The sequence below is a fragment of the Hypomesus nipponensis genome, chromosome 8 (genome assembly GCF_054491055.1).
Source record: "Hypomesus nipponensis isolate SF chromosome 8, ASM5449105v1, whole genome shotgun sequence".
In the NCBI taxonomy this organism is placed as follows: Eukaryota; Metazoa; Chordata; class Actinopteri; order Osmeriformes; family Osmeridae; genus Hypomesus; species Hypomesus nipponensis.
Window position 1 is genome coordinate 5,504,630 of NC_140368.1, and position 26,123 is coordinate 5,530,752.

At 48.3% G+C, this 26,123-nt stretch overlaps 1 protein-coding gene across 1 annotated transcript; it reads left to right on the forward strand.

Annotated features, from left to right (window-relative positions):
* The first annotated feature begins 319 nt into the window (after nt 1-319).
* On the forward strand, nt 320-24,820 carry LOC146274872 (5'-AMP-activated protein kinase subunit gamma-2-like). Its single transcript, XM_084703729.1, has 17 exons — nt 320-772; nt 5,901-5,972; nt 7,605-7,899; nt 15,080-15,306; nt 16,290-16,341; nt 19,588-19,697; nt 19,973-20,054; nt 21,045-21,103; nt 21,520-21,565; nt 21,668-21,722; nt 22,441-22,567; nt 22,750-22,915; nt 23,001-23,038; nt 23,143-23,289; nt 23,444-23,537; nt 23,659-24,302; nt 24,447-24,820. The coding sequence occupies exons 1-17, from the start codon at nt 683-685 to the stop codon at nt 24,816-24,818; spliced, it is 2,676 nt and encodes an 891-aa protein (XP_084559855.1). The 5' UTR covers nt 320-682; the 3' UTR covers nt 24,819-24,820.
* The last annotated feature ends 1,303 nt before the right edge of the window (nt 24,821-26,123 follow it).

Genomic DNA, 26,123 nt, shown 5'->3' on the forward strand with positions numbered 1-26,123 from the left:
GGTCTCCACTCAGAAAGTTCGAATAACTGAACCATTCTATTTGTAACCTTTGTGGAACAACGTGATATACATGGTTTTATGAGACCGCACTCAAATCTGATTGACATGTCTGTCATCATGATCTTGTTTTGTTACCGCATCTGCGTTATCATCAGCCCAGAACCAGCGTAAAATAGAAGGAAAGTGACAGCTTGGAATTGTGCGTACAGCTTGACGCATCAGTTGGCACGAGTCCCGCCACGGTGAGAGCTAGTATTTACTGGCGGCCAGTCAGCGTGCGTGCTACACTCAGCTCAGCTCTTCGCAGATCCATCTCAAACCTAAAGCGCGCACCTACACCAGCGAGCGCACATTACAACAAACACATCAGTTTTGTTTGTGAAATTTCGATAGGCGAATATTTGCGCGTGAGACTAGGTGGGGTTCTCAAACGGATTATTGATCCCGTCGAAGTTGCATCTACAACAAATGAATGCGGATATAAACAGTAGGAAATTGGAATGATCCTGCAGCGAGGAACGTTCCCAGCTTGAATATTCTTCACCAAGCTGTCCAGTCCACCACTCCCAAGTGGTCGGTGGTACGTAGGCTACTATATACCTACAATATAGTTATTTCTGAACAAACGATAAGACGTTTCTAGACTACTTATACACAAAACATCGAGTTTTCTGCCTTTCTCATGATGGGAAGCACTGTGGCGGACCCCAAGAAGAGAGACGTGAAGAAGAAGAGTGTAAGGAAGAGGAGATCGCTTCGGTTGAACATGCCCGTGAGTGTGACTGACGTTCTACCAACATAGGCTACAATCTGAATCTCCTGTAGATAGGGACTGTTACTGATGGACATAATGCGTCCCCCCTCCCCCCTCCAGTAGCCTGGTTGTGGGCGGGGCAGGTTTGTGTTCGTCGGACAGCTGATACTCATGCTATAGTTTAGACTTATCTTGAATCTGTGTCAGGGGAACATAAGTCCCCACAGGACTCAGGAAAACAATGTACGGTAGTTATGCCACTGCGCACCTTTAATTACGACAGCAGCAGCAGCAGCATGAACATTTAATAAAAAGTATTATTACAATGTTGAACAACAATGAGATAAACATTAAATAGACATTTAATGGAGTTAATTCGTTATGTTACATGCACTTCTTCAGTTTCATGCATTTGGGGATGTGAGTTTTTTTTTGCCAATCGTGTAGCAAACACAATACAAACCAGATCTCTCTCTCTCTCAAATCAAACCCTAAAAGGTATAGGCTTGATGAGTCCAGCAATCTAATCACCAAATGGCAATTAATGCAGCCATTATAATAACTACTAGGCTAAGCCGCATGGGAGGATGACCTTCCCATCACTGACACAGAAAAACAACATTACCCAGCAGCCACTGAGTCATATATAAACCACACTACCCATAATTCAGTTTGTTACAGTGCATTAGGCAAAAGGTCAGTCTGCAATGAGAAATAGGGGCAGATTTCTGCAATCTGCTCAATCTCATGCTTTTCTCCTCTCATTTTTGATGATTCATGAAGATCGTCCTGTGAGAACAATTGTGTTTTCCATTCTTCTAAACACAAGCTTTCACTCTCTGAGCCATTCCCATGGTCACAGGAAATGGCTCCTTGGTCCACTCATGCGTTTCATCATCATCATCCTCATCATCAACAACAACAACAACATTCAAAAACAACAATGCACTCTTGTTGTGCGTGGTGATAGCTCAGCCCCTCTCCATGTGTCTGCTCCGTGGTATGAAAGGACTTCTTGTCAGCTTCATCTGTTTATTTGAAAAAAGACAGACTGAAAAAAACATAATCTATGTTTGCACAGGCCTACACACCAGTCCCTGCCAAAAAAACCCTATCAATCAAAACCAAAACACACTCCTCCACAGACAGCTAAATGCCAGTGTTTTATTTGAACCGATAAAGGTGTTGTCTGCACATAATGTGCCCTACATTATGCACAGAATAGGTGTTCTGTTTGTCACTATGTCCGTATAAAGAACGCATGTTTGTCTGTTTCTGTAGAGAGATTGTGTGTTGATCGTCTATACGTGTGCAGAGCAGGGCACACACATAGGTTTCTATGCTGTTGTGGTGCACTAGCCAGTATAGTGTTGTATTGTATGGGGACAGCAGGCCGCTATAGTGTTTACTGCTCTGTCTACCTCTGTCAATGGAACCACATTATCCCCTGGATACACTGAACTTTGGTAGCAACACACACAGAGATACAGAGGAAAGGAGGTCAGAGTACATTTGTGGAAAGCCAGGTATCAGTGTGTAATAGGGACCAGTCTATTATTAATGACCTACCTGAGTTGGACAGTTGACTTACAATAGTCTGAGCATGATTGCAGGAAGACCGGTATGTGTGTGTGTGTCTGACACCTGTTACTGCTCTTAGGCTAGGAGTTATACTATATTATACCTAGAGGAAATGTAAAACTTCAAATACTACAGTAGTTTACGTTTTTGTTTGGGCTTGTTTGTTTCTTTCTTTTCCTCGAGCACACACTTGATGCTGGCCACACACTCTGGCCTTTAGAGTGAGCAGGAGATTTTGGATCCCATCTGGATCCCATCCTCACAACACGTCCACTGTGCTCATGCTGCTGGTGTCAGTGACCGCAGCCAGCTGAGGAGAGAGCCAGCTGAGGAGAGGCCTAGCTGAGGTTGCCAGTCCTCCGCAAGGTCCTCTACAACGCACATGTAATTGAACGTAGAAAGATCAAATCTATGTTGCGCAACAGCTGCAGGATGTTTTTTCTGCTCCCATGACCTTAATGAAGACCTGTTTGTCTTTTCTTTTTTTTTCTTCTTTTTTTTTTAAAGCAGTTGGCATTTCTTACAGTTACTCTATACTTTACCAGTGGCGTGTGAGGTATGCTGTCGTCAGAGAGATGGTTAGAATCCAGCCTCTCTATTTCCCCACTCCCTCTCTCTTTCTCTCTGTATGTGTGTTTTTGTTTGTTTATTTTTGTGTGCGCATGTGCATGTGTTTTATTTAAGAGGGGGGCAAGGTTTTGGAAAATCCACATTCTGGCCATAATTTAGAATAAGCTTTTTGGCCAAATAGTGTCAAAAATGAAAAGAAGGACACACATGCAACCCCCCACACACACACATGCACACACATGCACACACACGGATCCAAAATGTTCATGAAACCAATGAAGCAACTCGGTCAAGCGTTGCCTTTTCCAGGCACCTAAGAACAGATCTAGAGTCAGAGTGTGTGTTCAGCTACATGGAGTGAGTCTGAGAGAGGTCACAGTCAGCTGATCTGAGACCAGCTGCTTAGAGGCTGGAGTGGAGGATGCTTCTCTGGTGACCTCCTTAGGGGTCAAGAGGAGGGTTGTTGGTCAGTAACTGTAGCTACAGACAGATGGGAGAAGTGTTGAAGCCAAGGAAGAGGAAGAAAGGGAGGAGGAGGAAGGATGTGCTGCAAATAGACGGCCCACTGACCTCCATCCAGAGAGAGAGAGAGAGAGAGAGAGAGAGAGGGAGGGAGGGAGGGAGGGAGGGAGGGAGAGAAATAGAGAGCTGCAGACGACTACTCTCCAACACTAGACTAGTTCCTCCCTTCTCCTCCGTGTCCCTTCCCCCTCCTTCTGCCTTGCCTAAACTCCCATCTCCTCCCCGTCACCCCCTTCACCCACTCCTCCTCTCTTTCCCTCCTCCTGTCCTACCCCTAGCCTATCCTGATCGGTCTCTCCTCTGACTGGTCCAAGGCTCCTCAAATAGGATTTGGCAGGCCTTGAGGAAGAGGTTTAGGTAGTCTGATTATGGCCCAGCTAAGCAGACCTTTTGTAGTCATCCCTGGGACAAACTGGAGGACTGTACCTACCTGACCTGACTGGTAAGTGTGTGTGCATGGTTCTGTGTTGTGTCTTCAACAGTGTTCAGTTTCTCTCTCTTTCTCCCATTCAAACTGACACACACACACCAGATCTGCCAGACGACCACTCACATTGGTAGTGTAAGAGAAACATTATATTATTCGTGTCGCTTTTGTCTATTTTAGTACATGGATTTGTGTCAAAACTCCATGTTCACACTGTACTGTTTGAATTCAACATAGCACAGTGCACTTTAATCATCAAGATAGTCCAAGCACATTTTGTCAAACTTGTGTAAACTTTACTTGCAACCTCTCGTGTCCTTCACTGGAAACATTGACTGTTTCGTCTGGTGACTTAGGAGTGTTTGTTTTTTAGACTCTGTAGGGAGCAGCCAATCTCTGGCTCCAGCGTCAAGTTTGGAAGGAGACAACAGTGTCAATAACGAGTCAAGTGGCTTTCTATCCCTTTCTGCTTTTGGGTCCTTGTCTGCTTCCCTGACAGTGTAGACCTGGATGGGGGTCTTCCTATCACCTTCCTAATATCTCTAATGTGGTAGAAGGGGAGGAGAGCAGGAAGGACATCGTTTTTAATGACCGAGACATCCCTGTCTTTAGATCGGAGATAAGGGCCAGCAGGACACATACACAGTGTGTCCTGTCAGCCCAAGGTCACCCGTATGGCCGCGATGGGACACACAATCTACTTCCCTGTGATATACGAGGCCATTTACGTCTTTGTGGCTGTCTACAGATGTGATTGGATGGGAGGGTTTATAGTGTGTGTGTGTGTGTATCTGTGTGTCACTGAGGATTTGGCCTTCATTTCTGCACATGGTTGGGGAGACTTGAATCCTTCAGTCAGTTGTCAGTAGCAACAAGGCTTTGTGCCAGTTGATATGGATCTGAGGAGATGTAGGTTGAATGTTCATGTACTCTGCTGGCTCTACTCTTGTAGATGTGTGTGTGTGTGCGAGGGGGTGGTGGTATTGGAATGTGTGTGAGAATATGTGATATATTGTCCCAGTTGTAAGTGAAGTCAGGTGGCTGAGCGTTTATCGGGTTATTAATCAGAAGGTTGCCAGTCTGATTCCCAGCCCTGAAAAATGACGTTGTGTCCTTGGGCAAGGCACTTCACCCTACTAGCCTCGAGGGAATGTCCTGTAAGTTGCTCTGGATAAGAGTGTCTGCTAAATGACAAGATGTAAGTGTGATGTTAGCCTCCTGCTGAGTCATGTTTAGAAGGTTTCAGCATGCAAATGAGCCCCACACTCCTCTCTAACTGGCTCTAGACTTGTGCCAACTCTCACTCTGTCTATCCTTCTAACTCCCTCTATATCTCTCTGTCTCTCTCTGTCTCTCTGTGTGTCTCTCTCTCTCTCTCTCTCTCTCTCTCTCTCTCTCTCTCTCTCTCCCTCTGTGTCTGTGGTCCTTTATAAAATCCTTCCATTCTCAGTCTCCACATGGAGGAAGAACGGGGCAAAGGGCTTTTTTGTGTAAGTCTGCCTTTCAGTATCGTGTTTAATGACTCTAAAACCAACCCTCTTCACAGATGCTTTTGTGTGTTGTGTGTGTTTAGGGATCAACTGTATCACTGTGAACTGAATCTATTGTGAAGAAAAGTTCAGTTGCATTCCGAGTGTTAAATACATACTAAAACGTATGCTACTCAAACACCAACACCAAAGTGTGTTCAGAGAAAAATTCAAAATATAAATGTATATGATTTATAAATGTATATAAAATGAAGCTGTTTTTCAAGAAGCTGTAAACGGTGTAGGTGTTATTTCTCTATACCAGTACTGACAGTATGCTGTAGCTATATTTCAGCTATACACCAGTGTCCATGAGGTTGTGTTGCTGTTGGTGTAGTCCAGGGATCTAGTTCTGGAAGCCTTGGGAGCCCGACCCTGCAGTACATGACTCCAACCTCGCTGACTGTCACTCCTGTTACAAATGATGTGTAGTAATCACTCTTTATTCTTTCTCTCCTTCCCTCTCTCTCTCTCCCCCTTCTTCCACCCTCTCTCTCACTCTTTCTCTCCATCTCAGGACCTCAGTTCCTTTGCCATGCCCTTCCTCGAAGGGGAGGCAGACCATGTGGACAAGGACAGCTCACACAAGGTACAGTAACTTTCTACACCAAAATAGTCATTTAAAACATTACAAATACAACTTATTTGTGCCAGATGGATCTTTACTCTTATTGCATCTCATGCAATTGTTCTTCAGGTCACGTTTAGCCTCCTGGGGATACTCCATACAGTCTCATAGGGAACCAATACTCTTAACTGTGTCATAAGTAACTCACCATGTAAGCCTTACCATGCAAGTCTTTTAGTCTTAAGTAAGACTTCCTGTAAATCTGTCTTTAGCTTCCTGTCTGCAGTGTCTGCTTCCAACACCATACTGTGTCATCATTGTGCTCTGGATCTCTGTATTGGTCCGTACTGTCACCTAATGCCAGGGAATGAGCTATCCCTCTGGTGATTATGTAAATATTGGTATTGTTACCATGTTTGGTTTGATTATTGCTCTCAATCGGATGATTACCCTCTTCTTTCACCGTTAGCAGTGCTAGGACATGATGGTATGTTCTTGCAGCTTTACAGTAATCTCTCTCGCTCTCCTTCTCTCTTTTTTATTATCTTTATTTGTCCTCTCCCTGTATCTTTAACCTTGAAGTATGAAGGTCTCCCTCCTTTTCCCTCTCTGTTATCAGAGTCGATCACTGAGAACTACAGCCTCAACAGTCCATCAGCTGAATGGTGTACTTTTAGAAAGCTAGATTATGGTAAATCTATGTTATCTGCTTGTGTTGGGTTGCAAAGAACGAAAGTGTTTTCTTAGTTCCCTAATTCCATCACCACTGTTTCCTCGTTCTTGAGGTTGGCTTAAAATGAATACCTAGTGGAGAAATTATTGTTTTTACTACAGTGGCTGTATTCTATTTTGTTCTGGGAAGTTTACAGTAAACAGGTAAACACTGTGTCTCTGTGTGTGTGTGTCTGAGAGAAAGAGAGAGTGTGCATTTGTGTCCTTTTGCTATGGGAAATGCCTGTGTCTCTGGCACTGAGCCAACATACAGTGCCATGTAAACATACCGTGTCAGCATGTAGCTAATCTGTTGATGACTACCTGCAGCACTGACCTGCAGCCCTGACCAGGGCATTTCTGCACACCGAGCTCCTCACAGACACAGATATGGACATGGTGTCAGCGTGTGATGCAGAACAACTAGTGACGTAACGTTACAAGTTTTATGATTACTGTCCTTGTAGACTACTGTTGTAGTCGCTGAGCTGGTTCTCTGACTAGGCTCACTGTGTGAACTCCACTACAGATGGTGGCTGCCATGACAAACTGTCTGTTGGTGGCATGGGGCGACAGAGAGAGGAGAGAGAACGGAGAGAGAACGGAGAGAGAGGGAGAGAATAGAGAAAGAAAGTGAGAAACAGAAATAGAGAAGAGCAACAAGAGAGACCGAGAGAGAAAGAGACGCTCCTGTCTGTGTGGGTCTCCATATGTACATGCATATTCCTATGAGGCTGAGTCACTCTTCCTCTCTCCTCACACGGACCAGACATATCTGGGATACAGCACCACCATAGTCATCAGCATCGTTATTACGTAACTGATTTGGTTTGTAAATGAAGTGAGTCGACTCACAGACAGCAGACAGCATTTTAGACATAAGACTATTCTATTCCAGTCTAATGTATTCTAGTTTCTTCTATCTCTTGGTGCTCCCTACAGGGTGAGGGGAACTGCAACTCTGCAAGCCCCACCAAGGGCTTCTTCACAAGGGGGCCATTCAGCCGGCCCTCCAGTCCCAAATCAGCCCCGGCCAGGACCAAGAACAGCCCTGGCTCCCCCAAGACCATCTTCCCCTACCCTCCCTCCTTGTCCGCCTGCCACCAGGACTCCCCTCCCAAGTCCCCTCGTAGGTTGAGCTTCTCCGGAATCTTCCGCTCAGCGTCACGGGACTCTGCCTCTTCTTCTACCTCCACCTCTCCTGTCAGCATCAAGCTGTTCTCTCGTGCCAGGAAGGGTAAGTGGCTGCACCCTCACACACACACACACACACACACACACCAGGTCTATAAAACCCTAAACCTACATGACGAGCAGCTCCTCTCAACACCTCTCAAAAAATAATTACACTGGCCTGTGGTTGATATTTAATGTAAGTGTGTGAGTGTGAGCGTTTGTGTGTATGTGCATGCATGTGTGTAGGCAGTAGTGTGGGCGGTTGAATGCTGATGGAGCACACCAGGATAATACATACACAATACAGTGTGGCGTCACTCAAGCTTATATAACTAACACACTCACACACTAAAGTGGGGTTCTGATTAGAGCCCTGAAATGTCTGGAATTTTGTTTTGATGGTAGACCAACTACTGTAATGACACAGTAGTACCGCCCTCAATGTGTGTGTCTGTGTATGTGTGTGTATGTGTTCTTCCACTGGGCCGCAGCTAGTAGAGAGGCCAGGCGGCCTCCTAGTTGTAAGCCAGATGGTGTTCAGTACTAGTCAGTCTGCTGGACCACCTCCAACTGTCATCATTACATAACCAGCGCTGCTAGGCTAGTTAGCTATGATGCCACCACTATGCTGCTCGTGTTATCATTATGGTATTGTTTAGCAGAGGTCATAAACAAGAAGAAGCTCATTTCTGATGTCAATTTTTATGACTAAACCAGTATGGTGGAGAACCATGAGTTCTTCTATAGGACCCCTTCATTGCTGTTGGTGAAGCCTGGATGCTGGTTACCTAGAGCCATCTAGTGGTCATTGAAGGTATTACACCCAACAATGGGCTACTGTAAACTGGAATGGACCGTTATGTAACTGATCTTGTGATGTAAGAGAAGAGCTGGAGAGAGAGAGAGAGATAGAGAGAGAGAGAGAGAGAGAGAGAGAGAGAGAGAGAGAGAGAGAGAGAGAGAGAGAGAGAGTCAGATCTGGGGTGGACACTCACACAGCAGGTGATGAACATTCAGGGTTTCATTTGTCCACCTGACCTCACTCTGCCCGAGGCTCCTTTATGTGAGAGGAAAAGTAAACACAGATAAACACTTCAAATCCCTTACACATAAGAATATGAGACGATAGGCAGGAACATGAGTGTGGGTGTGAGTGTGTGTGTTTGTGAGAGAGTATTTCTGCACTGCTGTAGGAGATAAGGAAAGGCTTTAAGCATGGCTTAGTCAAGCTGACACACACACAGACACACAAACAAGGAGAGAATGCCTTCATGGTTAAGACGTTTTATTCATAGAGGGCCAACAGGGATTCATAATGGTCAGGTCTGTAGAGACTCTTAACTAGTCAAGGTCACTAGAGGACAATAGTGGGGTGGGAACGAGTGGATGTGTGTGCGTGTTTGTGCGTCCATATCTGTGTGTGTCTGCACATGTGCCTGTGTGTGTGTCTGTGATAGCTTTACTAGATGGGAGGCAGACAGATAGAAATAGATTGAACCAGTCAACACCAACGGCAGAAAATCAAGGTAAAGAGAATGGTTGTTTTGGTTTGTTGTTGCCTTTGCCTGTATGAGCAGCTTACAGAGTTTAGAGGAACTACAGGGGTACTGGTCAGGGTCCTGATGCACCAAGTCTCAGTCTCCTAGTCCACTAGCCTGAGAGTTTATTAAGTTTAATGTGTCTAGACTACTTAAGCACAAACACACACACTAACACACACACACACATACACTTATGCACACACCCCTGTGGCCCCTAGACTCCTGCCAAGTTCACTGGAACAAAGTAGCAAAACAATCTGTTCACACCCTCTCTCCCACCCTCCCTCTCTCTCTCCCTCTCTCTCTCTCTCTCTCTCTCTCTCTTTCTCCCTCTCTCTCTCTCTCTCTCTCTCTCTCTCTCTCTGCCCTCACCCCTTCTTCACCCCGTACACCTTTTTTTCACCCTCCCTCCCTCCCTCCTTTTTATCTGTTCATTTATCTACCCCTCCCACTTCTTCTCTTCTTTCCACCCTCCATCTATCTCATGTGCCTATTCCATGCCAGAGATCAGTTCTCATCATACAGAAGAGGAAGATAAAGAGAAGGACACACAACCACCCATACACACGCGCACACGCACACCAGCGGAACAAGGCCAGCAGGACTGCCAGCAGTGCATCACAGAACTGCCGTGATGAAGGAAGGAATTAAAAGTTACAGTAGCTACAGAGGGAGGGAGAAAGGGTAAGAGGGAGAGAGAGAGAGAGGCAGAGAGAGTGGGTGGGAGAAGGAAAGGGAGGGGCAAATGACAGGCAGAGGGAGAGTAGAGAACCACACATAGAGGTGAACTCATTTTTATTCTAGCTTCGTCACATCTAGAGGAGGTTTCTCTACTGTATTCCGTCTGACTGTCTGCTTGGCTAGTGTTGTTGAGACCAGTCCTGGAGGCCTAGAGAAGGAGGAGCAGAGACAGAAAAAAAGAAAAGACGAAGAAGGAGAAAAGGAGGAAAAACAAGGTTGCAGTTTCTCATTCTACTTTTCTGGAAGAGAGAAAGACACACAGGGGTAAAAGGAAAGAGAGATTTGGAATGTGGTCTGTTATCTGCTGTATGACAGACTACCTAATCTACTTACTAGTGTCTGGTTACATTCCAAACCAACCCAGCCTCAGCCCCAGCCTCAGCTTCAACCCCAGCCTCGGCCTCCAGTATGTCTGGTTGTTACTCCTCTTTTTAACCGTTGCTTTATACCATCTGCCCGCTCCAACCAATGAAACGCTTCGGCAGCCTGAAGGTGAACAGGAAGAGGAAGGAGCAGGAGAGACGGACAGGAAGGAGGCAGTCTGAGCCCCATGGGCCTCTGGGATACAGTAAGCAGACCGTCAGCATTAGTAAGATCAACTGTTGAGATGTAGAGCTGGATGATGTTGATGTGTTAGAGTTATCTGTACAGTGATGTCATAGAACTCCTGCTGTACTTGGCGTCCTGCTTTAGAAATCACACGAATGCTGAGATTTTGAGAAAACCAATGTGGATTGAAGATAAACGGTATCAATACATAGTCAGTTGGAGTAAAAGTGTTTTTTAAGGAACATTATCACAGAATGTTGGGTGTTCGTGATAGAAATGTTTTTCTTGTCTGTGTTCAGCGTGAGTAAAGTATGTATGTCATGTAAAGAGGTTGGCGGGGGAGTGTGTAGAGGTGTTGTTTGTAATTCCGGAGGAGTGTGTGTGTGTTGCTGCCAAGGAGACACGTTTAATTATTTAGGCTGACATGACCGAGTGGAAGTGAAGACATAGAGTGACCTATAAAAACTGAATACAACACAGTTCTATGGATTCCAACTCAGAGACACACAAACACAGACAAACAATCAAACACACACACACATGCCTCCATCTCGTGTGTCCTACAAGCACCTGCTGAGGGTTGTCTTCAGTTGTTACTCACACCGTTTTGTCTCAGAGATCAAGGACCGATGCAGAGAGGGATATTGTAGCAACTCTGCTGTCCTCAAAAAGGTTGTGGCCACCTTATCCACCTTTCTGCCCTTCTTTACATGGGGTAGGGACCTGATAAGATGGTTGCCTCTGCACAAACACTCCCTCTCTCATCACCACCTCTTCTCCTCCTCCATTCTCTCCCTCCCCCACATCAGTCCATCCTCCCTGGGTCCTCCTCTACCTCCTCTCTAGTTTCCTGCACTTCTTTTCACCACTCCTCTCCTCTATCTTCCTACTCCCCTCCCTCCTTCATCCTTTGCTCCCTCCTCCCTTCACCCAGACCCCGCTGAGTCACGGTATCAGTCAACACACGCATGTTGCAACAGCCTGCATACTGACAGAAGGAAGAGGGGGAGAAAATGAGAGGAAAGGAAATGAAAGGAGAAGAAAGGAAAGGAGAGGAAAGGAAATCAGAGGCTGAAATGACAGCTGTTGTGGCCCTCTGGCAATACTGACATTCACACAGTGTATCTTACATAACCTGTCTGTTACCGGATAGAAAGACGTCGAGTCGTGACCCCACATTACACCGGCTGGGCCGCCAGGGCTTAATCTCACAACCACTACTGACTACTATTGTTAAACTACAGTACACCTGACTATTGTTGCTGTACATTGAGGTCTATAACTGGTGCTTCTGTTATCATGATGCTGGCCAAAGGCCTATGAGATAATCTGAGAGGGGCTAAGAGAGGAAGGGAGAAAGAAAGAAAGCAAAAGAGAGGGGGGTTAGAGAGAAACTACTAAAGGGAGGGGTAGTAAAAGAGTAGGGCTTACTTTTTTCTTCTTCACAGTATTTTCTGCAAATTTTATGTGCTACCAAAGATTGTTAATTTTCCTTTCGACAATAAGTTTATCTGCTTCGCATAGTAGACTGCAGGGGGCACTGGCAATTCACTTTTGTGTGTGTGTGTGTGTGTGTGAGAGAGAGAGAGAGAGAGAGAGAGAGAGAGAGAGAGAGAGAGAGAGAGCGTGTTTGCGTTTGTGTGTGTGACTGTGACAAGTGTCAAGAGATGTGTTATATTCACAACTGTTTTTATAGAAACTGGCTACTTTCTTGCTTTGCAATGCATGCTGGAACAGGCTGTTGATTGCTCTTCCCTTGACGTGTCAATCAGCCCAGACACAGGTAGCCATTTCCAAGAACACACACATACACACACACAAATATCCACAGACATACATACACACTCAACACTTTCCCACTCTCTTTCTTTACAATCCCTCCCTGCCTCGCCCTCCTGTCTCTTCTCTTCCACTCTCTCCCCATCTCATTGCCTCTGGTCCGTTGCCATGGTAGTAGTCTCTCTCAGTCTGGGGTCTGATGCCCCATGTTGAGTGTGTGACTCAGTGGAACACTCAGAGCCAGCGGCCTGCCTGCCTGCCTGCCTGCCTGCCTGCCTGCCTGCCTGCCTGCCTGCCTGCCTGCCTGCCTGCCTGCCTGCCTGCCTGCCTGCCTGCCTGCCTGCCTGCCTGCCTGCCTGCCTGCCTGCCTGCCTGCCTGCCTGCCTGCCTGCCTGCCTGCCTGCCTGCCTGCCTGCCTGCCTGCCTGCCTGCCTGCCTGCCTGCCTGCCTGCCTGCCTGCCTGCCTGCCTGCCTGCCTGCCTGCCTGCCTGCCTGCCTGCCTGCCTGCCTGCCTGCCTGCCTGCCTGCCTGCCTGCCTGCCTGCCTGCCTGCCTGCCTGCCTGCCTGCCTGCCTGCCTGCCTGCCTGCCTGCCTGCCTGCCTGCCTGCCTGCCTGCCTGCCTGCCTGCCTGCCTGCCTGCCTGCCTGCCTGCCTGCCTGCCTGCCTGCCTGCCTGCCTGCCTGCCTGCCTGCCTGCCTGCCTGCCTGCCTGCCTGCCTGCCTGCCTGCCTGCCTGCCTGCCTGCCTGCCTGCCTGCCTGCCTGCCTGCCTGCCTGCCTGCCTGCCTGCCTGCCTGCCTGCCTGCCTGCCTGCCTGCCTGCCTGCCTGCCTGCCTGCCTGCCTGCCTGCCTGCCTGCCTGCCTGCCTGCCTGCCTGCCTGCCTGCCTGCCTGCCTGCCTGCCTGCCTGCCTGCCTGCCTGCCTGCCTGCCTGCCTGCCTGCCTGCCTGCCTGCCTGCCTCTATCATCACCAGCTCTGTCAACCTGAAATGACCTCACCAAATACCTAGTATTGGTATATTTAGTTATGGCATAGTATTGTATAGTGTAATATGTCATAGTATTATATAGTATAGATATATAGTATAGAACAGTATATGAGAATAGAATAGAACAGAATAGAGTATGGAACAAAATGGGGAGTAATAACGTGCTAGCTTGCTATTAGTAAATGTTGTATTAGACTGAGATTAGGGTTAGAATGTAACCCTGGGATTCCAGAGAGGTTGTGCAACAGTGTCCAGTTGGTGACTGAGCTGATGGAGCTGTTGTCAGCCAGTCAGATTGGTTTATTTGATCAGCTGCTTGATGCCATGGAGCAGTCTGGCCAATCAGGTCCATCTGGAGGAGGAGGGAAGAGGACTAACTGTTAATGGGAGACATTGAGGGGGGTTAGAACTATAAATACTGAAAGATCGGGATTGAGGTAGGGGAATGTGTGTGTACTGTATGTGTGTGTGTGTGTGTGTGTCTGCTCATGTCCGCTCCAGTGCTGAGATCGACTAGCTAGTCCAGGTCGTAAAACTGAGATGATCACCATAATCACATCTCAGTGCACTGAGCCTCTCTATGTTCTCACTCTTCCAAATGCTTGCTCACTCTTTTCCCCTTCTCTCTCTCTTTCTGCTGTGGAAGTGAGGCTTAATGACTAGTGGATGGTATTAAAGCCATGTTTAATTCAGATGGACTGGTACACTGTTTTGTCTGGGATTATAAACACTGAGTTCCAGCCTCTCTCTCTGTCACACACATACACACACACACACACACACACACACACACACACACACACTCTGCTCACCATCTGTAGCCTGACCAACCTAGACACACTGCTCGGAGGTATGCTAAATCGGGGATGACAGCAAAAGAGAGAGACGAGGAAAAAAGGGAACAGTTGAGATTGTTTGCTAGTATGTGTGTGTGGGTTTGTATGTGTTTGAGAGTGCATGAGTATGTGTGTGTGTGTCATCTCTAAGCAGTAAGCTGATGATTCAGTAGCTCTGACGTTAATGATCCTTGTGTTTTTATGGGGCAGAAGGGAGGGATAAATGATACACACACACACACATACACACACATGCGTGTGATGCCTCTCAAATGAGATAATGCAAGATATCAGTAACCTGCAGGTAGAATGCATTTGATAGTGAATTCCTCTGTACATTACTGTTATGCTGAACCAGCAGAACAGAGAGTAATCAGCCAGCTACCGTTTACTGGAATTGACAAGTGCTCATAGATCACACCTCCTAAAGAGTGTGTGTGAGTGTGTGTATGTACATACGTGTGCATACAGGGTGCTATGTTACATTCACCATATCATGTAGCCAGAGAAACTCAGTCCTTCTTTGTCTGTTCACAGTCAACCAGAGAGTGCAGTGTAACTGGAACGGGCAGGATGCTGGTAGAAGACACTGTTAGCTAGTTACCAAGCGTGGTCTCTCTCTAGAAACACAACCACACATGACCAATGTGATGGGGTGACATGACCTTATCAACGGGTGATTGACAGCTACTGCTGTCCACATGTCCAGAACGCTAATCTCGAGTCTTGTTCATTGAGAATCATGTAACCCCTATTCCTTTTTCTCCCCCGCCCCCCTTTCTCTTTTCTTACACCCTCTCTCCCCCTAGCCTCCAGTGTGTCCTCACCCCCCTCGACGCCCTCCCTGCCCCCCCATCCGGCCTCCCAGCCTGCCCCCGTGTTCCCTCTGGAGTTGTATCGAAGTGAACCGGAGAGGCTGGAGGCCCGTCTGCGTTCCTACTCCTCTCCCCCGGACACTGGGCAGCGTTACAGCCCGCACACATCATCCTCCAGGCCTCCCCACACACCTTACACCACCATCGCTCCCTCGCGAATGGTACGTACTTGACATATCCCCATTTCCTTTCCCTCACTGCATCCCTCACGTATCCCTCCTCATCCAGACTCTCCATACCCCATCCACATCCAATGCAATCCCTATCACTACCTACTCAGTACTCCCTAAAGTTCTATGTGCACCTAACAGGCTACAACTGTTGCCCGCGCCTCTCACGGGATGTTCCTGGCTGGCTGCCTCTCTCCCCTGATATAATACGTAATTGGATGTGTCCTATCTATGGCTACACGGATAGACTGTGTTGAGCTGACGGAGCGCTTTGAACTACTACTAGTTTAACTGCATTTATCGGAAGGGTTAGAGCCGGGATGCTTACACCGCTCCTGTTTTTAACTATCAGTTAAATACTGTTGTTTTCACCACTGATCAAAGCGTTGTTTAACACGCTTACCGCTCACTTGGACTGCAGCAAAGTGGAATGTACCATTGGCTCTTTATAGGGGAATTCTAGGCGATCAAGCTTACTAGCTGGTAGCTTTTCACTGTAGGTAGCCTACTGTAAGCTACGTTTCCAGGGGAAAGTATCAGGGATGTAGGCTAATGATAAAAACGAGTTTAGTGTTGAGAAATCTGTGCCACATCATTTTCAAACGAAGCGGCATGCATCCATGTTAAAAACCACTCAATCACTTTCGCCAGTCACGGATTGAGGGAGTTTTCACGTTGTTGGCATCGCTCGAGGAGACAGGAGCGACTGTCGATACTAACCGAGGTAATGAGCATTCAAGCTAAACGGATTCAACGTGGCCTCAAAATTATTCCGTATTAACGAGTGTAAATGTGACAAGTAGACCAGGATTTTCTACTTTATCACCGAAAACTGACTACCGCTGGATTTCTGTGCTGCCGGTTCGCTTGTATACGGAGCTCACAGCTCACGGATACGGAGTGAGGAGGTAGAGGAGACACGAGTGCCCCGGTACCCTAGTAGCCGTTGTGACTCGTGTGTGTCCTTTCTACAGGTTTACGCTGTTGCTGAAGGAATGCTGGAGAAATTGGACCCTGACGATGCTGGTAAGATGGAGCTTCTTGCAAACATTTCTATAAATCCGATGATGTACTAGTAGTTGGAGCTCTGCGAGAGAACATCATCACAGTTGCTTCAAGTCGTGTCTACCCTCCTCAACTTGAGCTTAATTTCTGCACAGAAAGATACAGCTAGTTGTATTTTTGCAGTCAGATGTATTGACGGAAGGCATTTTATGTACAGTATTGTAGTTTGAATAGTTGTGTGTGTGGAAATCCTTTGCAGTTTAAGTTCGCGAGCTAGCTTATACCGATGTGTCAGACTCCGCAACATCAGGACCATCTCAGTATGTCGGGGAAAACGGAGCGTCACTGGCTGTGTATTAGGGGAATTCCGCCCCTCCATCTTTGTGTACTTTCATTGTGTCTTCGACGACCTGTTGTTCAGAGAAGCAACCTGCTTTCAGTGTTGCTTTGGCGGGCAACCAGATAAGTGTAGTAGGGGGGGTGGGTGGCGCTGCTGTTGCACTAATCTGTGATGAAAGGAGACTAGAAGCGGAGTGAGGTCATAGGTTATTGAGCATCTCCTGGGACGACTAGTCAACCTTAGTGACTAACACTAGACCTAGTAGTTTAAGGGCCTTTGAAACAGTGGTCCATAAACATTGATGCAGCTCCTATATACCTCCTCTCCTTCCTGGAAGACCATTCTAGGTCACACAGCCCCAGTGGAGTTGACCAGGGATTGAACATTGGGTCTTTCACAGTGAGGCACCGAATCAGACACACCGCATTGGCTCAAAGCCAAGCTACACAGACTCAAATATCACTGGATTTTCATTCCAGGTTTGTGTAATGACATTACATTGCATAGCATCTGTTTCCTCTCAGATAGTGGCTGTTTTATCGTTAACATGGACAAGATACATTGCATTAAACATCTGGTGACAGAACAACGTTGTCTTTTGTTTTTCATCTGAAGCTAAGTTAGCTAAGTAAGCTAAATAGCCTGCCGGTCTATTTGCAAGTGAAAGGTTAAAGGCTTTCTAACAGTTTGCGCAAGCGGTTATTCCAAAAAAGCCTTCTGCAATGGGTCAATGGGAATAGTTCTACACAGTACACACACATACCAGGCTTTTTTCTGAACAATAGAGCCATTCTACTGTAACTCAGTCCAGTGATTTGCCAAGGTGGCTGCCGTCCAGAGCAGGGCAACAGTGCTGAGGTAAATCCTGAGCTCAGACACCCTGAGCTGTTTAACTGGGAAAGATTGGGTCATACAAATACATTTGTAAGAAAGAGAGAAAGAAATACAGGACTTTTGGGCTTTAGTGTCATGATGTCCTCTCCTTGATTGTATATGTCAGGCAGTCATACAGTCTTCCAGTCCTCCGGTCCCCCAGTCACCCAGTCCTTCAGTCCTCCAGTCCCCCAGTCCTCCAGTCCTCCAGTCCTCCAGTCCCCCAGTCACCCAGTCCTCCAGTCCCCCAGTCACCCAGTCACCCAGTCCCCCAGTCCCCCAGTCCCCCAGTCCCCCAGTCCCCCAGTCCCCCAGTCCTCCAGTCCTCCAGTCCCCCAGTCACCCAGTCACCCAGTCCCCCAGTCCCCCAGTCCCCCAGTCCCCCAGTCCCCCAGTCCTCCAGTCCTCCAGTCCTCCAGTCCCCCAGTCACCCAGTCCTCCAGTCACCCAGTCCCCCAGTCCTCCAGTCCCCCAGTCCCCCAGTCCTTCAGTCCTCCAGTCCCCCAGTCCTCCAGTCCCCCAGTCCCCCAGTCCCCCAGTCCTCCAGTCACCCAGTCCTCCAGTCCTCCAGTCCCCCAGTCACCCAGTCCTCCAGTCACCCAGTCCCCCAGTCCTCCAGTCCCCCAGTCCCCCAGTCCTCCAGTCCCCCAGTCCCCCAGTCCCCCAGTCCTCCAGTCACCCAGTCCTCCAGTCCTCCAGTCCCCCAGTCACCCAGTCCTCCAGTCCTCCAGTCCCCCAGTCCTCCAGTCACCCAGTCCCCCAGTCCTCCAGTCCCCCAGTCCCCCAGTCCCCCAATCCCCCAGTCCTCCAGTCCTCCAGTCCCCCAGTCACCCAGTCCTCCAGTCCTCCAGTCCCCCAGTCCCCCAGTCCTCCAGTCCCCCAGTCCTCCAGTCACCCAGTCCCCCAGTCCTCCAGTCCCCCAGTCCCCCAGTTCTCCAGTCCTCCAGTCCTCCAGTCCTCCAGTCCCCCAGTCCTCCAGTCCCCCAGTCCCCCAGTCCCCCAGTCCTCCAGTCACCCAGTCCCCCAGTCCCCCAGTCCCCCAGTCCTCCAGTCCTCCAGTCACCCAGTCACCCAGTCCTCCAGTCCTCCAGTCCCCCAGTCCCCCAGTCCTCCAGTCCCCCAGTCCTCCAGTCACCCAGTCCCCCAGTCACCCAGTCCCCCAGTCACCCAGTCCTCCAGTCCCCCAGTCCTCCAGTCCCCCAGTCCTCCAGTCCTCCAGTCCCCCAGTCCCCCAGTCCCCCAGTCCCCCAGTCCCCCAGTCCCCCAGTCCTTCAGTCCTCCAGTCCCCCAGTCCTCCAGTCCTCCAGTCCTCCAGTCCCCCAGTCCCCCAGTCCTCCAGTCCCCCAGTCACCCAGTCACCCAGTCCCCCAGTCCCCCAGTCCCCCAGTCCCCCAGTCCTCCAGTCCTCCAGTCCCCCAGTCACCCAGTCACCCAGTCCCCCAGTCCTCCAGTCCCCCAGTCCCCCAGTCACCCAGTCACCCAGTCCCCCAGTCCCCCAGTCCCCCAGTCACCCAGTCCCCCAGTCCCCCAGTCCCCCAGTCCCCCAGTCCTCCAGTCCCCCAGTCCTCCTGTCCTCCAGTCCAGTCGGGTCATGTGTGTACTAGGCCCCAGATGGTGACCAAGTAGGAGCTGAGAGGAAGAGCCAGCAGACAGGTGGCCCGACACATTGTCTCTTTGTGTGCCTGGAGTTGAGCAGCAGAGAAGAAGGATAGGGTGTATGTGTGTGTGTGTGGCTGGAGATGAGGTATGGAGAAGCAGAGAGAGGACAGACTGAGTGTATCATTAGGTCTGGTTACCCAGGTGGCGAGGCAGCACTATTATAGGATGTGAGTGCCAGCTCTCTGGAAGAGGAAGGGAGGAGGGAGGAAAGGTGTTATAAAGGAGGGGGAGCTTGAGTCCCCGCAGCCCAACGTTCTGTTGTGTCGACAGCTCACTAACCTGTACGGAACTGACTCAGCTGGTCTGCAGACACCACCATCAGCAGGGTCAGATAATTGCCATGGCAACAAGCTCCGTGTGTGTGCTTATCTTTGTGTGTGTGTGTCTCCCCCCAGCTGTTGAGAAATCCGAGAGGGATATCTACATGCGCTTTATGAAGTCGCACAAATGCTATGACATCGTTCCCACCAGCTCCAAACTGGTGGTGTTTGACACCACCCTACAGGTAGGACCTCCATCTTTCCACCCCTCCGAACCTCCATCTTTTCTATCCCCCTCTCTCTCCATCCTTCCGGCCCACCGCCTTCACCCAGGGACTGTCTCATAATGTTTCAAATGAAGGATTCATGTGTGGGAAGTTAGGTGTTCTCTGCACCCATACTGATGTCCTCATTAATGTGTAACTACATCTGACTGGTTGGACTCACTGCATGATATTCGATTCCGTTCCTTGTGATGGCATGGATGATGATGAGGAAGATGTGTGTTTCTGTGTTGCAGGTGAAGAAGGCGTTTTTCGCCCTCGTGGCCAATGGGGTGCGAGCGGCCCCATTATGGGAGTCAAAAAAGCAAAGCTTTGTGGGTAAGGAGGAAGTGTTTGTCACAATTTGGTGTATCTATACTGTCTTTTTGTTTTGTCAGTACTACACACACTGTGTATATGTCTGTGTGTGTGTGTGCTCACAGACTAGCAGATGGACATGAATGGGAATAGAGCTTTTTTTTTACCATTTGAGTCTCCCCTCTCCACCAGAGAGAGAGAGAGAGAGAGAGAGAGAGAGAGAGAGAGAGAGAGAGAGAGAGAGAGAGAGAGAGAGAGAGAGAGAGAGAGAGAGAGAGAGAGAGAGAGAGAGAGAGAGAGAGAGAGAGAGAGAGAGAGAGAGAGAGAGAGAGAGAGATATGGAGGGGGGAATAGAGAGGGAGAGAGAGAGCAGTAATGTGTGAGAGAAAGTTGGAGTCATTGTGTGTTTCTGTCTATTTTCTTGTATTAGTGAGTGAGAGAGATAAAGAGAGTGTGTGTCTGTGTGAGAAAGAGTCTAGTCTCTATATTTAGCAGTGTTCTGTTCTGAGAGAGTGGTTTTATCTCAATTTCCCTCCCTCCCTCCCTCCCTCCCTCCCTCCCTCCCTCCCTCCCTCCCTCCCTCCCTCCCTCCCTCCCTCCCTCCCTCCCTCCCTCCCTCCCTCCCTCCCTCCCTCCCTCCCTCCCTCCCTCCCTCCCTCCCTCCCTCCCTCCCTCCCTCCCTCCCTCCCTCCCTCCCTCCCTCCCTCCCTATTGTTCAGTTCTCTCTCTGTCCTTTGTCTATCCTTCTCTTATTACGCTGTCTTCCTGTCTGCCTTCTATCCCTCCCCCTTCTAACCTCTCTCTCTCTTTCTCTCTCTCTTTCTCTGTGAGGCAGAGAGGTAATCTGTACAAGTCTGCCCTCTGTGCAAAATGTTTTTGGATGTACTTTGATTAACCAGCTGTATTGTCCCATCTCTCCTCTCCTGTCCTCCATCTCTTTCATTTTCTTTCTTTTCCTCCTCACTTTCTTCACCCCTCATCCTCATATTCCCTTTCATTCCCTCTTCTCAGGTATGCTGACTATCACAGATTTCATCAACATCCTGACCAGGTACTACAAGTCTCCAATGGTAGGTGACCTTTCTCCCTTGACCCTTGATCCCTGGCACTGTGACCTAATGCAGCCGACCAATCACTGTCCAGGCTGGCTTTGAGGTCAGCATGGATGAGACGAAACGACATGTAGAAGCTGCCTACTAGTCTTGCCTAATGAGTGTAGAGGAAGTAGGAAGTAGCTACAAGAACTACAGAGATAGATTTGGACGTATGTCTGGCCTGAATGTCCTACATACATCATTTCCCAGCAGAGTGGAGAATTAGTAGGTCACACACAGACAGTCTTTCTCTGTATTTCTCTCTCATCGTCCCTGTAAACACACAGTGTATAGTGGATGTTTGTGTGTATCCCTTTGGTAATGTACAGTATTTGTCTCTGAGTTTGTGTGTGCGTGTGCAGAGTTCATGGGTGTGTGTTAATGTGTTACAGGTTCAGATCTACGAACTGGAGGAACACAAAATTGAGACATGGAGAGGTGGGCTGGACCAGGCTTTCTCTATGATGCATAGAGCATATGTCTGTGTTGTGTTCATGTGCGTGTTGTGTTGAACTCGTGTGTTGTGTGTCGTGTCCACAGAGCTGTATCTTCAGGAGACCTTCAAGCCTCTGGTGAACATCACACCAAATGCCAGGTACTGTTGGGGCTCCTGCAGAGAGCAAGGGGGAGAGACAGAGGAGGAGGAGAGGGAGGGTGTGATGGAGGGATGTAGGGAGAGGAGAGGGAGGGTGCGATGGAGGGCTGTAGGGAGAGGAGAGGGAGGGTGTGATGAAAATTTTTAGAAAGAGGGTCCATACGCTTTCCAAGAGAAGGACCTGAATTATTCAGTGTGTGTTTAAAATAAACCCCATCACAAAGACAGAGAAAGAGAGACTGAGGGAGACTCGGGGAAATGGAAGGGAGGAGGAGGGTAGATGGAGAGAGCAAGGAGTGATTTGAAAGATGAAGGTAAAGTGCTGGAGAGATTTCTCTGGGGAAATCTCCATTCTATAAATCTCTGCCTTGTGGGACTATATCATTCTATTCAGGTAACGGCATCTATAAATTCACATTAAATGAGTATAGGTCTGTTTGTACTGTTTATATTCTTGTTTGGCTCCCTCATGCACATTTATACATGTGTTGGAGCCTGTGTGTGTGTGTGTAGTCTTCAATCTACAAATCATCTTAGTCTTGTGTTTGATGCACTGTCAAACGATTTATTGACTTGAGGCATTTCTCCTCCCCCCTCTCCCTCTCTCCCTTGTTCTTGTCCTCCCTCTCTTTAACCTTCTTTACTCCCCCTCCCTCACTCTATCCTGTTTCCAACTTCTCCCCCATATCCTCCTCCCTTCACCCCTCATTCTCTCCAGTATCTTTGATGCAGTATACTCCCTGATCAAGAACAAGATCCACCGTCTGCCTGTCATCGACCCCGTTAGTGGGAACGCCCTCTACATCCTCACACACAAGAGGATCCTAAAGTTCCTGCAGCTCTTTGTGAGTCTCCCCCACCCATCTGATTGGTCAGCTCTTGTGTCACCAACACAGACCACCCATCTGGTTGATCGTTAGTCCCACTTGCGTTGAACTGTACAGGAAGCTCAAACCTGGATATAAACTAACAAGTATGCTGCCATCTACTGGACATGGTGGGATTGACTTCTGTCTGTGTGTGTCAGGTGTGTGAGATGCCCAAGCCAGCGTTCATGAAGAAGACTTTGGAGGAGCTGAGTATTGGGACGTACAGTAACATAGCCTTCATCCACCCTGACACGCCCATCATCAAGGCCCTCAACATCTTTGTAGAGAGAAGGGTGTCTGCCCTTCCTGTAGTTGACGAATCAGGTACAACTGTGTGTGTGTGTGTGTGTGAATGGGTTTGTTGGTTTTGGATGGTCTTTCTCTGACCTTGTGTGTTTTGTCTCCTTAGGCAAGGTTGTGGACATCTACTCTAAATTTGATGTCATAGTAGGTTCCCTCTTATCAAATCAATATGAAATAATAATAGTACTTCACCATGGCTGTCTTCTCACTCCCTGGTCCTCAAGTAATTGTCCAACCTGTGTGTGTAGAACCTGGCCGCTGAGAAGACCTATAACAACCTGGACATCACGGTGACCCAGGCCCTCAGACACAGGTCTCAGTACTTTGAGGGAGTCATGAAGTGTAACAGGATGGAGACTCTGGAGACCATTGTAGACAGGATAGTCAAAGCTGAGGTGAGACTCACACACAGTAGCGACCACTGGAGACAAAGCAAATTACTCCTACACACCACACACACACACACACACACAGTGTGTGACAGAGGCTTACAGGCTAGTTTTCTATCATGTGTTTTGTCTTCTCATCCTCTCCCCCTCTCTCGTCCAGGTCCACAGGTTGGTAGTGGTGGATGAGAACGCCAGCATAGTGGGGATTGTCTCTCTGTCTGACATCTTACAGGCACTGGTGCTGACCCCTGCTGGTATGTATACAACACACACACACACACACACACACACATATCACACCAAAACCTTCCTAATAAATGAAATATGCTCTCTGTCAAACCATCCCTCCCTTTTCCTTATCCCTCTTTACTGTAGGTATTGGCAGGAAGGAGTCAGATTCGGAAATGGGACCAAAAATAGTGGAGCCACTGATGGAAACAGATGTAGAACCCGCAGAGACAACCGGAGAACTGGAGGGGGAACCACCTGCAGAACAAGAAGTAGAATCACTAACGGAACCTTTAACTGAACCGGAGGAAGAATCACATGTGGAACCTTTAGCAGAACCGGAGATTGAGGCACAGCTTGCTGAAGAAGCACCGACTGAAGAAAAGACAGAGACTGCTGTGGAACAAGAGGCTAGGGTTGAGACTGAGTCTAGGGTTTCTGAAGCTGGGGCTGAGACTGGAGTTGATGCTGAAGCTGGGGCTTGGGTCGGGGATGAGGCTGAGACTATTGGTGTGGATGAGACTGGTGCTGAGGCAGGGGGTGGGGTTGACACTGAGGCTGGGGGTGGGGTTAAGGATGTGGATGAATTAGAAGCTGTTGTGGACGTAGAGGCTGACATAGAAGAACTACAAGAGACTGAGGCAGAGACTGAGGCAGAGACTGAGGCAGAGACTGAGGCAGAGACTGAGGCAGAGACTGAGGCAGAGACTGAGGCAGAGACTGAGGCTAACATACATATTGATGCAGATAGCAAAACAGAGGCAGAGGATGAGCTAGAAGCTGATATAGAGGCTGGGGCAGAGGATGAGCTAGAAGCTGATATAGAGGCTGGGGCAGAGGATGAGCTAGAAGCTGATATAGAGGCTGGGGCAGAGGATGAGCTAGAAGCTGATATAGAGGCTGGGGCAGAGGATGAGCTAGAAGCTGATATAGAGGCTGGGGCAGAGGATGAGCTAGAGGCTGATATAGAGGCTGGGGCAGAGAGTGAGTTAGAGGTTGTGGCAGAGACTGAGACTCAGTGTGAGTCGGATGCTAAGGTAGTAGTTGAGGCAGGAGTTGAAACTGAGAGAGAATCTGAGTCAGATGCAAGGACCGAGACAGAAGCCGAGACAGAGGCTGAGACAGAGGCAGAGAAAGAGGCCGAGGCAGAGACAGAGTGTGAGCCAGGCCTACAAGACGAATCAGAGGTCCAAACAGAAGTGGCAGAGTCTGATGTAGATCTACAGCTGGAGAGTGAGGCTGAGGCAGAGAGCTCTGAGGCAAACACAGAGCAGAATGAGGCAGGGGCAGTGTTAGAGGCAGAGTGACGTCAAAACCAGGGACTCTCTGTGATTGGTCAGACTTGACGTGAAGTTACACTGCCGTGATAGGAAGTAAAGGAACAGGATGGGGGGTGGGTTATAGCCCCAGGCTAATGTGGAATTGGTCAGAAGGCAGGCTTGGAGAGTCATGATTGGTCAGGGTTAATGTGGGGCTCTCAGAGACAGGTGGCTGATAGATAGAACTTTGTCAGGTTGGAAAGAGGGGCTACGTGGGACTTGTGAGTGAACCTAACAGGTTTAGCTTCGGTCTCCCCCCTCCCCCTCATCGTTACCCCCCCTATCTGAAGCACCTAGGATACAGTACACTGTCATCAACCCTCCTTTAATTCAAAACTAAAACCAGGTTTTACCTTGTGGTTGTTGGTATTGCTTGATTCCAAGCCTAAAAAGACAGGATATGTAAATGAGAACCACAACCCATGTCCAGACCCCATCCAGTCCTCTCTGGGCTCTCTGCTCTCTGGGGATCACTGAAACCGTGGAATCATGAACCTTCTTTTAAAGCCTTTTCAGTTTTCAGTAGTGATATAGAAGTCTGTGGCTCTGTGTGTGGTCCTCTGTCCAGATTAACTTTAGGGCTTGGGTTTCTGTTGATGACAATGGAGTCAAAAGGCTTAAATGTCGTTTCAAGCCTGCCTGAGGAATATTCTAGAATCAACAAGAGGAAACTCTTGTTTCAGATTCACATACTACTTAAAAAATATTTATAACATGTTCTGTTGTTTCCTACCATCGGAAATACAATATCCACAATCTTTATTTGCACAGGGTTCTCAGGGAACTAAGCATGGAGGGGAGTGTGTGTTGGGAGAACCCTGTTTAAGACCAATCCCCCATAATGCACTACTTCTCTAATGTCATGCTTGTGCGTCATTGGTGCCTTTCATTCATCTTGTGGCCCACCATCACCATGTCTTGGGAGAGAATATTGAAAGGGAGGGGGAGTGCGTGTGTGAGTGAGAGAGAGAGGAAAAGAGTGTTATTGAATCTGAATGCGAATGTTAAAGCAAACCAAAACCATAGTCCAGCTATGGATGATATTCCCAACTGCTATAATCATCACTCATAGATTACTTTGCTGAAATCAAGATTATTTAAGAATCAAAGTCTATTATTTTCATGATATGTTCATTAACTTGAGATGATGCTGTAAAGATTTGAAGTTGTATTTATTTATTTACTGACATTTGTGTTTTTTGTTCTGATATCTTGAAGATGGTGGAATTGGAGAAGAGATAACCCACCCTATGTCATAATGCATCCAGCTTTACTGTAAATGTACAATGTGGA